The sequence below is a fragment of the Bubalus kerabau genome, chromosome 3 (genome assembly GCF_029407905.1).
Source record: "Bubalus kerabau isolate K-KA32 ecotype Philippines breed swamp buffalo chromosome 3, PCC_UOA_SB_1v2, whole genome shotgun sequence".
In the NCBI taxonomy this organism is placed as follows: Eukaryota; Metazoa; Chordata; class Mammalia; order Artiodactyla; family Bovidae; genus Bubalus; species Bubalus kerabau.
Window position 1 is genome coordinate 97655089 of NC_073626.1, and position 15444 is coordinate 97670532.

Below are 15444 nucleotides of genomic sequence, written 5' to 3' on the forward strand. Positions count from 1 at the left end.
AAGATGCCTTCCAAGATGCGAGTTTCCCTTCTCAAGATTTCCCTTTTTGATCCAGAACCTCAAATCACTGCTTTCTTAGCTTACCTCAATCCTTATTTTCTGAAGTACTGAAAAGAGGTCATGTTCCTTACTCTTTTGCAAGGGAGGAGAAAAAAAAAGATTTCCCACAACCCCTTTTAGTGTTTCTAGACCAATGACTAGCATCAAGTTTCAAGTGCCTCTCTTCTTCATGGCCTGACTGGGGAAGCACTGACCCTTTTGTAGAATAAAAAGAGTTATTCACCAAATTTGTACTGGCAGAGTTGGAACATACCTGGGGATAGATTTTGTTATATGATCAGAGAAAGTGGTGTGAATTAAAAATATAGATTTGTAGAGTGTAAACCTAAAATAACAGCAACAGTTAACAAAAAACCCTAGACTGAATTCATCTGAAATCGATGAGATTATTTTGTTATCAGGGAGACTAGGGCTCAAAAGAGGTTGTACTACAGAAATTTTGCACACCTGTACTTGTGGACTGCCAATGACATATCTTTTAATTCTTCATTAACTTCATTAGGTGAAGTAACAATGAGCTATCTTTGTATCTCCCTGTTTCTAATACAGGGTCTGGATCTTAGTGACTATTAGATATTTTTTTAATTGGATTCACCAAGAGACTGGAGTTGCTTGGCACAGAAAAGTAAATACCTAGAGATTCTTGAGCATGTTTGCTATTAAAGATGTGGAAGAGTTAAGGAATCTCTTTAAAATGTGAATACTTTCCAAAGGTGAATTCTCAGCCCTTTGCTCTTATCTCAGTACAATCTCCTCTACAACATCTCTTCTTCAAGTGCCTCCTAAACTAGCTGTCTGGCCTGCTTCTTAAGGTATATCATGCACACTGCAGTCAGGTTAGTATCTGGAAACTTTTTGTGTACTCCTCTGCTGCTCAAAATCTTTAAACGATCGATGATCCAGTGCCTTCAGTGATAAAATTAAAAATTCTTAACTTGCTCCTTAAGGCTCTTTCCTGTTTCCTCTTATGTCTATCTAGCCTCATTTTCCATTCTAACACTGTCTTAATCCCATCCACCTAGAAAATCTCCAGATATATTTTGAACATCCTAGGTTCAATGTTTTTTGAAAATCAGCTTGTCTTCACCTGCAAATGTTTCCTCCTTGTTAACCTCTTTATGATACAAAATGCAACCACTTTTCTGAACTATGCCATGTATAAAGGTTCTCTCGTCTTTGTTTCAAATCTTTATACCAGAGGTTGTAAAATGGTTTTGTTTGGCCCTTTGTTAAAATGCTGAAGTCATTTTTAGGATTAAAAAAAATAATCATTGATAAACTGGAAGCTCTAGTAGGGTTCACACTTCAACTAATGGTTTAAGTTTACTGGTAGTTGCCAAGTACTGTTTAGTTGCATTTGAAAGGTATTTATTGAGCTTTATTTGAAAGGTATTTATTAGGTGCTGGACACTGTTTTAAATGCTGGGGATACAGCAGGGAACAAAAATAATCATGGAGTTTATATTCTAAAGAGAGAGAAAACATAGTAAGTAAATTATATATTGTTATTTATTATTGTTTAGTTTCTCCGTCCTTTCCAACTCTGAGACCCCATGGACTATAGCTTGTTAGGCTCCTCTGTTCATGGTATCTCCCAGGATACTGAAGTGAATTGCCATTTCCTCCTCCAGAAGATTTTCCCAACCCAGGGATGGAACCCACTTTTCTCCCGTATTCCAGGCGGGTTCTTAATCGCTGAGCCACTGGGGAAGTCCCAAGACATACTAGGAATTTTTTTATATATTAAGAATTTGTTGGCCCTAATATGATATATATTATTTTGAACTGTGGTGTTGGAGAAGACGCTTGAGAGTCCCTTGAACTGCAAGGAGTTCCATCCAGTCCATCCTAAAGGAAATCAGTCCTGAATATTCACTGGAAGGACTGGTGTTGAAGCTGAAACTCCAATACTTTGACCACCTGATGCCAAGAACTGACTCATTGGAAAAGACCTTGATGCTGGGAAAGACTGAAGGCAGGAGGAGAAAGGGACGACAGAGCAAGAGATGACTGGATGGGATCACCGACTCCAAGGACATGAGTTTGAGTAAACTCCGGGAGTTGGTGATAAGGGAAGCCTGGAGTGCTGCAGTTCATGGGGTCGCAAAGAGTCGGACACGACTGAGCGATTGAACTAAATTGAGTCCAGCAGTATTCTCATGGCGAGACCACGATGGAAAGCGAAAAGACAGAAGTCGGCACAGAGCCATTGTTACTTCGGCCGCTGCTTCTAGGGTGGTTATTCCCGCGGAGTTTAGGCGCCGGAGGAGAGTGCCACCCTGCAAGCGCCATGGGCGGAACCAAACCCTTCGCCGACTCTCTGCGCTACCAAGGCTCCTTCCGTTTCCAAGGCAACGGGACTGTGACGCGAATGCAGCCGCGGCCCCAAGGCCATGTGGCACCACAGCTTAGAAAGGAACCAATTTGGAGAGAGCTTGGTCGTCTGAACCCGCAGCCCTAGGCCGAGAACCCCGGACGACCGTACCCTAAGAAAAGCGGCCACCTGCAGTGCAACTTCCGGGCCTCTGGCTTCGCCCAGTCCCAGGCGCTACGACTTCCGGCCCCGAAGGTCCCCTGCTCCGTGGCTTGCCCGGGTCCTAGCCATGGACAGGTGGCCGCGGCAGCTGCCTGACCCTTATTGGAACTTCGGACCAGGGCTGCCGCCTCCTCCCCGCGGGCGGCGGACACAGGGGCGCTGAGAAGATGCCCGCGGCTGGCGGGACCTCTCCCCGGGAGGAGAGTTGAGGGCGGAGCGCGGACCGGGAGCTGGCCCATCAGGCGGGAGCCGGGCAGATGCGGTGGCGGAAGTGCTGGGACGTGGTCGGGGCCGAGCTAGACGTCTAGGAAGCCGCGGCCGCGGGTCCTCCAGCCCCGAGCAGCTGCTGAGCCTCTGCGTGATCGCAGCGAGGAAGGCTCGGGCACCGGCGAGATGCCTCTGTTCACCGCCAACCCTTTCGAGCAAGATGTGGGTAAGTGCTGGGCCCGGCCCTGGGCTGCTGTTTGTTGTGCTAGAAAGTGGGCGGTGGCGACTCTGGGAACTGGAAAGCCTAGGAAAGGGGGCGGCGCCGCCGCTCCGAGGCAGCCAGGATTTTTTTGAGAGGGTGGGCAACCTCGGCGCGTCCCCAGCGGTTTGGGGCGTGTCTCCAGCCCACCTGAGGTTGGGGACCTCGAAAAAGGACCATTCCCCTCGCCAAACTCAGGAATAGGGAGGAGACTGGGGCTCTCTGGAGACTGTACTAATTGAGCAGTTGCGGAGTTGATGACACAAACTTTTCAGCTCCCACTAGAGCTGGTTGAGTCTTGTGTCCCCCGGCCGTCCAGTCCCCTGCCTCGTGCTTAGGAAATGGTGCAGCAGACGCTGTTGTGTAGGGCACTCAACACTTAGAGACTTAAACTTGTTCCTGTTCAGTAGAAGGAAGGTGTTTTACCTCGCTTATATCCAGATGCGTCCGAGCCGTGATAGCAACTATTTACGGTAGTTGGAAGTGTTACTCTACCCATGGATGGCGCAAGTGCTATAAGGTGTCTGTCTTACGTTATGAAAAGGAAAACCCCAAGATTTCAAAATAGTCCAAAACAGCTGATATTTTACTTGTTGAGGAGTCTTCAGTGATTATGGAGCGAGATACTAGGTTATGCCAAGATTTCAGAACAATCCAGAACACCTGATATTTTACTTGTTGAGGGGTTTTCAGTGATTATGGAGTGAGAAAAAGATGGACTGGGTATGAGAACTTACATGTGGCATTAGAAAAGCAGTAACTGAAGCTGACTAAAGTAAATATTGATATTTTTGTAGCAGCAGTTAACTGTAGGTAGAGTTTTAGGATTTAGTGTAATGAAACGCATGACTGAAAATTGCCAGTCATACTGAATATTGCGCATCACACAATATTGCACCTGTTTCATAGTTACAATTTTCTGATTATGGGGAAGGTCTAGAAAGTGCCCTATTTTGGTTTGTGATTCCAAAAGTGCTTGTTCAAAAGTCTAATAAGTATTTTCTATTTCCAGAGAGCTAGACAGTTTTATATATTTTGACCCTTGTAGTTTTCAAGTATGTATTTCCATAATTTCATTCAGCTTTTTTTCTTGGTAGTTGAACATTGGTGACTGGTCTAAATCTCGGAAGCATCACATTGAGGCTCACAGCCTCTGCCTTTGGAACACCTAATGATGTCTTCTTCCTTTCAGTGAGACCTACACTTTTTATTGTTGTTGTGAAGACTTTTGTCACAGTTTTAAAAAAGAAAAAAGCAAACTAGAATAAGACAAATGATTTTCAAACTTAAAAACTGTGGAACTCTTCAAGGGAGATTTTTCCTGGAAGCCTGTTGTTTTCTGATTGAAAACTTCTCTAGTGAAAGTAAGCCTAGTTGCTTTTCTAAACCTCCCCCTCAGTGGCTCCTGAGGTTCCAACATGGTTTAGTAGATCACAGTTCAGTACTGCTGTAGTAAAAGAAGCACTGCTCTTCAGACAAAAAAACAAAACAGAACAAAACCATGTATAGATTATTTAATGGGCAGTGCCATCAGCCAAAGCTTCAGGCACTTATTTGTTAACCTAAGTATGACTGACTGGAAGTCAGTATCCAAAAGACAGTTTAAAAATAAAATAGAAAGCTTGATTGTAAACTTCTTTTAGGCAAGTGGTTGGAATTAATGGAGAAAATGGTATGATTTAGGATTTCAAACTGACTTTATATCTCTATCATAGAAGGGAAATTATATATTGCTCTTTGAAGGCTTCAAGACTTCTTTAATTTGAAATTAAAGTAATATGACATGCAAGTCATTATTTAACTTGAGATGTCCACAGGAATGTTGCTTTGCAATGTCATTGTCCTTTTCACCTGTGCTGTCTTTGATTCAGTCAGATTTTTATTACCATTGTTTCTTTTTTGTCACTGCTTTGTTTACCTTTCATTTAACAAATAGGCATTGAGTGATTACTGTGCACCAGAAATTGTGTTAAGTTCTGGGGACACAAATTTAATAAACAGACTGTGTTCCCTCAAGCAACTCTGTTTCTAATGGTGGATTCATACACATATAAAAAGATAATTGTAGGGACTTCCCTGGTGGATAAGAATCTGCCTGCAAATGCAGGAGACACAGGTTTGATCTCTGGTCCAGGAAGGTTCCACATGTGATGGAGAAGCTAATTCTGTGTGCCACAGCTACTGAGCCTGTGCTCTAGAGCCTGCGAGCTGCAACCACTGCAACAAGAGAAGCCAGCACAAATGAGAAGCCCATGCACCACCAGGAAGCGCAGCCCCCACTCTCCACCACGAGAGAAAGCCCACAGACAGCAACGAGAGACCAGAGCAGCGAAAAAGAAATAAAAACTTAAAAAATTGTAATACAATGTGAAAAATACAATCCTAGAAATACAGGCAATGCTTTATATTTTCCCTCTATTTACAACAGTTATTTTCCCTGAAAAGAAGACAAGGACCTTCAGGTGTACATTTTATCTGTACGGGTGTTGACAACTAGCCTCTCTCTCTCCCTGCTTTCCTGCTGCTGCTACTGCTGCTAAGTTGCTTCAGTCGTGTCCAACTCTGTGCCACCCCATAGACGGCAGCCCACCAGGCTCCCCCCGTCCCTGGGATTCTCCAGGCAAGAACACTGGAGTGGGTTGCCATTTCCTTCTCCAATGCATGAAAGTGAAAAGTGAAAGTGAAGTCGCTCAGTTGTGCCCGACTCTTAGCGACCCCATGGACTGCAGCCTACCAGGCTCCTCCATCCATGGGATTTTCCAGGCAAGAGTACTGGAGTGGTGTGCCATTGCCTTCTGCCTTCCCCTGCTTTCCTGACAGTACTTAAACCTGCAGGGAGTAACCACCTCTTACCATGTGTATGATATGGTCATTTTTTAATTAACTGAAAGTTGAAACTACCTTCCTTTGGTTGGTGCAGTCTCATCAGAGGGTGCACAGTCTTTCTGATATCATTCATGTGGAGAAGAAATCCTTTGCTTGAGGCAAAAGGCTGTAGCAAGTCATGATGTCCAAGGAGGCAATCATGAGTGGATGGTATTTGACTTGTCAAATGAAAGCAGGTCAAAGTCTAGGAGGTAGAAAGCTCTGGCAAGTTCCCATTTTTATCTTGAAGTCAAAACCTATAAATCCTGAAGGATACGCTAGGTATACCATACCTAGCATTAGAGCTTTTTAAATACTTACTGGAATTCTTGTAATCTGGATTTACTGTTTGTTTTGTTGAATAAGATTTCTCTGAAGCTGTGCTGAGAAAATATCCACATGTATCCCTCCGCTGACCCCCACCCCTGAGTCTTCTCTTGAAGGGGGAGTGTAGGTTTCCTGAGGTGGAGCCTGGTTAGGGTAACCTTTTTAGGGGATTCCAAAGAGAAAGTAAAACATGAGGGACACAGTCAACAATAGCAAGATTTAGTGATAGTGTTAAAAGGACTGATGTCATTTCCTTATATTTGCTATCAATTTTTTCCAGTCTCATGACATTGGTTCCCAAATCATGACTGTTCTGCTCCCTAACTCCAGTTCTTATTTGCATATCTTTTTTTCTCCTTACCCAAGTCAGGCAGTCTTTCTTACCAGTCTCCGCCTCTGTGCCTTTTACTGTTCACTGATAGATTTTTGCTCGTTTTCAACAACTCTTGGTATCTCCTTCCTTAAGAGATATACTTAATTGTGTTCCGCAAAGCTGAGCTTAAACTCTGCCTCTATAAAAACTCTTCAGACACAGTGGATTGAAGTATGAACTGTATCTATAAGGAGACTTTTTCAAATAAAATTTGAATGTATGTATTGCTGTCTTTGGCTTGTGTTGTGTTCAAATAACTTGACAGTGCGGTGGCTTAGGATTTTCTGCATGGAATTTTTTTCTCCAATGAAATTTTATAAGAAACCCTAATATAAAAATAGATGTTGATAGCTCTCTGATAATACAAATTTACTTTATATGTTTAAATTTATGTAGTTAAGGCAATTCTTGAACACATGGAGTGGTTATAATCTTTGTAAAAAGTTAAAATTAAAAAAATTTTTGATTATAGGTGAGAATGGTAGCCTTAACCATCAGTTTTTTTCCCCCTATACTTTCTTTTGCTCACGTGGTACCAAAAATCTAGTTATAAATTATAATTGATATATTTTGTAATTTTTTAAACAATATAATATTTTTAGCATAAAGCACAGAATGTAATGTAAACTTCTATTCCTATCCATCACCTCTCTCAAATCCTAACATTTGTCACACTTTATTCTTGTTTTCTTCGGAGAAGGCAATGGCGACCCACTCCACTACTCTTGCCTTGAAAATCCCATGGATGGAGGAGCCTGGTGGGCTGCAGTCCAGGGGGTCGTAAAGAGTTGGACACGACTGAGTGACTTCACTTTCACTTTTCACTTTCATGCATTGCAGAAGGAAATGGCAACCCACTCCAGTGTTCTTGTCTGGAGAATCCCAGGGACGGCGGAGCCTGATGGGCTGCCGTCTATGGGGTCACACAGAGTCGGACACGACTGAAACGACTTAGCAGCATTCTTGTTTTCTTAGGAAAACATTCAAGATACAATGGGAATTATTACCTATATTTAGTAACTACTTGACACTATTCTTTTTCCTGTCTTCTTACAGTAAACACTCCAAAAAGATTAAAAAAAACTATGTTATAATGTATACTAAACATGTAAATATATGTATTGTTTTACATGTTTTTAAACTTCATAAAAATAATACTCTTTGTAGTCATTTGCAACTTGTCATTTAGCACTTTTTGGGAGAGTTATTCATATTGATGTTTGTAGCGCTAGTTCATTAATTTTAAAAGCTGTGTAATAGTCCACGTTTTTTAACTCATTATCCTATTAATGAACATGAAGTTTTTTGCAGTTTTTTTGCTGTTACAGACAACACTGCAGTGAGAATTCTTATCCATGTTTTCTTGTTCATAAGAGTGAGAGATTCTACATGGATTGTACCTTGAAGAGGAATCCTTTATTAAAAATGTATATAGTGCAAAGTTGCAAAATTTTAAATAATACTGAATTGTTCTTTCATGTATTTTGTGGAACATTTTACTCCCACCAGCAGTGGAAGTCAAGCCTCTGTTCTATATTCTCAATTAACACTGGGTATTGTCATAATTTAAAATTTATGCCAATTTGATGGGTATGAAATAGGGCATTGTTTTCATTTCAGTTTCATTGCAGTTGAACATCTTTTCATGTTTTTTGGTGAGTTGGTTTTCTGTTTGTAAAAATTGGGCTTCCCCGGTGACTCAGCAGTAAAGAATCCACCTGCAATGCAGGAGCCACAGAAGATAGGGTTCGATCCCTGGGTCAGGAAGATCCCTGGAGGAGGGCATGGCAACCTACTCCAGTATTCTTGTCTGGAGAATTCCATGGACAGAGAAGCCTGGCAGGCTACCGTCCATAGGATCTCAAAGAATTGGACACGACTGAAGTGACTTAGCTCGCATACATTTCTGCTCATTACTTGCATATACTTATTCTGTTGGATTATTTTCTTACTGAGTTTTAGCATTCCACATGCATCCTCTACTAATCTTTCATTGTTTACATGAATTGCAAGTATATATCCCAGTCTGTTGCTTCTTTTTGTTTCTGATACCTTTTACTGTTAAAAAAAAAAAAAAAGAAGTTGTTTTTCTTTAGTAATACTGTCTTTCTCCCTTGGTTTTATTTTTTTTGTTCTAGAAAAGCTTTCTCTCTTCTCTTGAGTCTATAAGAATGTTGTCATGTTTTCTTCTGAAAATTTTATTGGAGTTTTGATTTTTGTACTTAGATCTTTAATCCATCTGGACTTGGTGTTTATGTAAGCTCTAAGGAGGGATCTGATGGGATAGTCAATTCACAATAGACAGTAATCAATTGTTTAATCACCATTGTTGAACAGTCTATCCTTCCCCTATTAGTTTAGTGCACTTTCTCCTACATAGTAAATCCCTTCCCCTGTAGGAGGCCTGCGTCTGTGCTTTCTGTTCACTGTTCTCTTTATCCTGTACCAGTACCACATTCATTTCCTATGTCAGTGGCTTTTATAGGTGTGGTAGGGTCAGGCCTGTGTCTTGTTTTTCTTCATTTTGCTAGTCATATCTGTTTTGGGCCTTTTTTCCTTCCATTTGGGTTTATTATTAGATTAGTAAAATCATAAAAGGAAATTTATGTTCTTTTAAGATTTGAGAAGACATTGTAGTTTATAGTTTATTTATTTATAGTTTAAGTGGCCACAGGACTGGAAAAGGTCACTTTTGATTCCAGTCCCAAAGAAAGGCAATGCCAAAGAATGCTCAAACTACCGCACAATTGCACTCATCTCAAACGCTAGTAAAGTAATGTTCAAAATTCTCCAAGCCAGGCTTCAGCAATACGTGAACCATGAACTTCCTGATGTTCAAGCTGGTTTTAGAAAAGGCAGAGGAACCAGAGATCAAATTGTCAACATCCGCTGGATCATCGAAAAAGCAAGAGAATTCCAGAAAAACGTCTATTTCTGCTTTATTGACTATGCCAAAGCCTTTGACTGTGTGGATCACAAGAAACTGTGGAAAATTCTGAAAGAGATGGGAATACCAGGCTACCTGACCTGCTCTTGAGAAACCTGTATACAGGTCAGGAAGCAGCAGTTAGAACTAGACATGGAACAACAGACTGGTTCCAAATAGGAAAAGGAGTACATCAAGGCTGTATATTGTCACCCTGCTTATTTAACTTATATGCAGAGTACATCAGGAGAGACGCTGGGCTGGATGAAGCACAAGCTGGGATCAAGATTGCTGGGAGAAACATCAATAACTTCAGATATGCAGATGACACCACCCTTATGGCAGGAAGTGAAGAAGAACTAAAGAGCCTCTTGATGAAAGTGAAAGAAGAGAGTGAAAAAGTTGGCTTAAAGCCCAACATTCAGAAAAGTAAGATCATGGTGTTCGGTCCCATCACTTCATGGCAAATAGATGGGAAACAGTGGAAACAGTGTCTGACTTTATTTTTCTGGGCTCCAGAATCACTGCAGATGGTGATTGCAGCCAGGAAATTAAATGACGCTTGCTCCTTGGAAGTAAAGTTATGACCAACCTAGACAGCATATTAAAAAGCAGAGACATTACTTTGCCATCGAAGGTCCGTCTAGTCAAGGCTATGATTTTTTCAGTAGTCATGTATGGATGTGAGAGTTGAACTATAAAGAAAGCTGAGCGCTGAAGAATTGATGGTTTTTAACTGTGGTGTTGGAGAAGACTCTTGAGAGTCCCTTGGACTGCGAGGAGATCCAACCAGTCCATCCTAAAGGAGATCAGTCCTGGGTGTTCATTGGAGGGACTGATGTTGAAACTCCAATACTTTGGCCACCTGATACGAAGAGCTGACTCATTTGAAAAGACCCTGATGCTGGGAAAGATTGAGGGCAGGCAGAGAAGGGGACGACAGAGGATGAGATGGTTGGATGGCATCACTGACACAATGGACATGGGTTTGGGTGGACTCTGGGAGTTGGTGATGGACATGGAGGCCTGGCGTGCTGCGGTTTGTGGGGTTGCAAAGAGTTGGACACGACTGAGCGACTGAACTAAACTGTAGTTTATTCTTGATTTATATGAACTGATGATATTAATAGCTAATAATACACTTTTTTGTTTCCTTATACTAATATTTAGTTCTAAGCTTACTTAGATTTATAGTTGACCCTTGAACGACTCAGGGGGTTAGGGTTGTCGACCCCCCTGCACAGTTAAAATTCCATGTATTAACTTTTGACTCCCCCCCAAAACTTAACTACTAATAACCTACTGTTGACAGGAAGCCTTACTGATAACACAGTCTATTAATATGTTTTTGATGTTATACGTATATCTACATATATCTTACGCATTCATGACACACCTTTTTCTTAATCTTTAAAATATTTCTAGGCTTCCCAATTTGTCTGCAATTTTTTTCACATTGTTAAAAACGTCTAAAAATTGTTTATAGTTATTAGAAAAGTTACATGGATATGTGCAGTTCAAACCCATGTTATTCAGTGGTCAATTTTAAAGTTAAGAGGGCAAGAGGAGGATTTTTCTACAGGTAAATATACAACATACTACAACTTAACACGGAGGGTTGAGAGGAAAGAATTTTTTTAACATTATTGCCTTATTTGTCTGTAGTTTACTTGTTAGTGACTGTTTGCATTTAGTATAGGGATTGAACCTAAGGTCAATGTGACAGATATCAAGACTTTGCCCCCTGAAAACTATTGACATTTTGAAGCTGCCACCTACTTAGTTTTAGCTCATATTGCTTCATTTTCATGTCAAAATTTTGCCAGTAGATAGTGGTGTAGTTTTGAGAATTTTAGCCATTTTAATGGCATCTCATTGTGGCTTTAATATGTATTTATGTGCTTGATCTTCAGTATAGTCACTAAATTAATATTCTCTTTTTTGAAATACCTGTTTAAGTTTTTCATCCAATTTTCTTTTCACTTAATTTTCACAACTCCTCTTTTAAACATGGCTGCTGCTGCTGCTGTCACTTTAGTCGTGTCCGACTCTGTGCGACCCCATAGACAGCAGCCCACCAGGCTCCCCCGTCCCTGGGATTCTCCAGGCAAGAACACTGGAGGCAGTTGTCATTTCCTTCTCCAGTGCATGAAAGTGAAAAGTGAAAGTGAAGTTGCTCAGTTGTGTCTGACTCTAGTGACCCCATGGACTGCAGCCTACCAGGGATCCATTCTAATTTCCATTTTACAGATGAGAACATGGTTTCAGATTTCAGTCAGAGCTGAGGGGAACTACCTAGAAGCCTTAAGCTAGTGTATAAGTTTCAGAGCTGGGAATAGAGAAGGTGAGTCTTCAGTGTTTAATGGGTGATATGTGTGCTCCACATGTGCCCGGTGATTTCCTCAGTCTGCAGAGGACAAGTAATCATCGGCCCAACCTAACTGCTTTTCATTCTCCATCAGTGGTGTTTTGGCAAGTTAGTGGCTACTTTTGGAGATTCATTTTTCCTTTTCCCCATCTATTAGTGTCTTCCACATGAAACTTTCTAGTAAGTCTGTTGAAATGGAAATTATACTTACTACATTTATACTTCTGCCCTGTTTCCTAATGTCAGAGTGTTTGTAGAAATGAGCATAACTGTTCTGTGGAGTTGGGAGTGGAGTATGAGAAAATATGGTCCACTGGAGAAGGGAATGGCAAACCACTTCAGTATTATTGCCTTGAGAACCCCATGAATGGTATGAAAAGGCAAAAAGATAGGACAGTGTAGATGAACTCTCCAGGTGGGTAGGTGCCCAGTATGCTACTGGAGATCAGTGGAGAAATAACTCCAGAAAGAATGAAGGGACGGAGCCAAAGCAAAAACAACACCCAGTTGTGGATATGACTGGTGATAGAAGCGAGGTCCGATGCTGTAAAGAACAATAGTGCATAAGAACCTAGAATGTTAGGTCCATGAATCAAGGCAAATTCAGTTCAGTTCAGTTCAGTTGGTCAGTCGTGTCTGACTCTTTGCAACCCCATGAATTGCAGCACACCAGGCCTCCCTGTCCATCACCAACTCCTGGAGTTCACAGAAAACTCAGTCCATTGAGTCGGTGATGCCATCCAGCCATCTCATCCTCTGTCCCCTTTTTCTCCTGCCCCCAATCCCTCCCAGCATCAGAGTCTTTTCCAATGAGTCAACTCTTTGCATGAGGTGGCCAAAGTACTGGAGTTTCAGCTTTAGCATCATTCCTTCCAAAGAACACCCAGGGCTGATCTCCTTTAGAATGGACTGGTTGGATCTCCTTGCAGTCCAAGGGACTCTCAAGAGTCTTCTCCAATACCACAGTTCAAAAGCATCAATTCTTCGGTGCTCAGCTTTCTTCACAGTCCAACTCGCACATCCATACGTGACAACTGGAAAAACCATAGCCTTGACTAGACGGACCTTTGTTTGCAAAGTAATGTCTCTGCTTTTCAATAGGCTGTCTAGGTTGGTCATAAGTTTCCTTCCAAGGAGTAAGCGTCTTTTAATTTTATGGCTGCAGTCACCATCTGCAGTGATTTTGGAGCCCAAAAAAATAAAGTCTGACACTGTTTCCACTGTTTCCCCATCTATTTCCCATGAAGTGATGGGACCAGATGCCATGATCTTCGTTTTCTGAGTGTTGAGCTTTAAGCCAACTTTTTCACTCTCATCAAGAGGCTTTTGAGTTCTTCTTCACTTTCTGCCATAAGGGTGGTGTCATCTGCATATCTGAGGTTATTGATATTTCTCCCAGTAATCTTGATTCCAGCTTGTGCTTCTTCCAGCCCAGCGTTTCTCATGATGTACTCTGCATATAAGTTAAATAAGCAGGGTGACAGTATACAGCCTTGACGTACTCCTTTTCCTATTGGAACCAGTCTGTTGTTCCATGTCCATTTCTAACTGTTGCTTCCTGATCTGCATATAAGTTTCTCAAGAGGCAGGTCAGGTGGTCTAGTATTCCCATCTCTTTCAGAATTTTCCACAGTTTCTTGTGATCCACACAGGCAAAGGCTTTGACATAGTCAATAAAGCAGAAATAGATGTTCTTCTGGAACTCTTTTGCTTTTTTGATGATCCAGCACATGTTGGCAATTTGGAAGTGGTCAAACAGGAGATGGCAAAAATGAACATCAACATTCTAGGAATCAGCGAGCTAAAATGGACTGCAATGGGTGAATTTAACTCAGATGATCATTATATCTACTACTGTGGGCAGGAATCCCTTAGAAGAAATGGAGTAGCCATCATAGTCAACAAAAGAGTCCAAAATGCAATACTTGGATACAATCTCAAAAATGACAGAATGATCTATGTTCGTTTTCCAAGGGAAACCATTCAGTATCATGGTATGCCCCAATGAGTAACGCTGATGAAGCTGAAGTTGAACGGTTCTATGAAGACCTACAAGACCTTTTATAACTAACACCCAAAAAAGATGTCCTTTTCATTATAGGAGACTGGAATGCAAAAGTAGGAAGTCAGGAAACACCTGCTGTAACAGGCAAATTTGGCCTTGGAGTACAGAATGAAGCAGGGCAAAGGCTAATAGAACAAGAGAACGCACTGGTCATAGCCAAGAGAACCACTGTCAAGAGAACGCAGTGGTCATAGCAGACACCCTCTTTCAACAACACAAGAGAAGACTCTACACACGGATGTCACCAGATGGCCAACACCGAAATCTGATTGATTATATTCTTTGCAGCCAAAGATGGAAAAGCTCTGTATAGTCAGCAAAAACAAGACCGGGAGCGGACTGTGGCTCAGATCATGAACTCCTTATTGCCAAATTCAGACTTATTGAAGAAAGTGGGGAAAACCACTAGACCATTCAGGTGTGACCTAAATCAAATCCCTTATGATTATACAGTGGATGTGAGAAATAGATTTAAGGGACTAGATCTGATAGAGTGCCTGATGAACTATGGATAGAGGTTTGTGACATTGTACAGGAGACAGGGATCAAGACCATCCCCAGGAAAAAGAAATGCAAAAAAGCAAAATGGCTGTCTGAGGAGGCCTTACAAATAACTGTGAAAAGAAGAGAAGCAAAAAGCAAAGGAGAGAAGGAAAGATACACCCATTTGAATACAGAGTTCAAAAACTAACAAGGAGAGATAAGAAAGCCTTTCTCAGTGATCAGTGCAAAGAAATAGAGGAAAACAATAGAATGGGAAAGTCTAGACCTCTCTTCAAGATAGCTAGAAATACTAAGGGAACCTTTCATGCAAAGTTGCGCTCTATAAAGGACAGATGGTATAGACCTAACAAAAGCAGAAGATATCAAGAAGAGGTGGCAAGAATACACAGACAAACTGTCCAAAAAAGATCTTCACGACCCAGATCATCACGATGGTGTGATCACTCACCTAGAGCCAGACATGCTGGAATGTGAAGTCAAGTGGGCCTTAGGAAGCATCACTACGAATAAAGCTATTGGAGGTGATGGAATTCCAGTTCAGCTATTTCAAATCCTGAAAGATGATGCTGTGAAAGTGCTGCACTCAATATGCCAGCAAATTTGGAAAACTCAGCAGTGGCCACAGGACTGGAAAAAGTCAGTTTTCATTCCAATTTCAAAGAAAGTCAATGCCAAAGAATGCTCAAACTACTGCACAATTGCACTCATCTCACACGCTAGTAAGGTAATGCTCAAAATTCTCCAAGCCAGGCTTCAACAGTATGTGAACTGTGAACTTACAGATGTTCAAGCTCGTTTTAGAAAAGGCAGAGGAATCAGAGATCAAATAGCCAACATCTGCTGGATTATTGAAAAAGCAAGAGAGTACCAGAAAAATATCTATTTCTACTTTATTGACTATGCCAAAAACCTTTGACTGTGTGGATCACAAGAAACTGTGGAAAATTCTGAAAG

At 41.4% G+C, this 15444-nt stretch overlaps 1 protein-coding gene across 5 annotated transcripts in view; it reads left to right on the plus strand.

Annotated features, from left to right (window-relative positions):
- Positions 1 to 2684: 2684 nt before the first annotated feature.
- Positions 2685 to 15444, plus strand: part of STAM2 (signal transducing adaptor molecule 2) — a 70567-nt gene continuing 57807 nt past the window's right edge. The window contains exon 1 of one of the 5 annotated variants that reach the window (XM_055572576.1): positions 2685 to 3029. In XM_055572576.1, coding sequence (XP_055428551.1) covers positions 2990 to 3029 — 40 coding nt within the window. In that variant the 5' untranslated portion in view covers positions 2685 to 2989. The remainder of the gene's footprint in view (positions 3030 to 15444) is intronic. The other 4 variants (XM_055572577.1, XR_008711917.1, XM_055572575.1 and 1 more) reach the window with 4 other exon arrangements.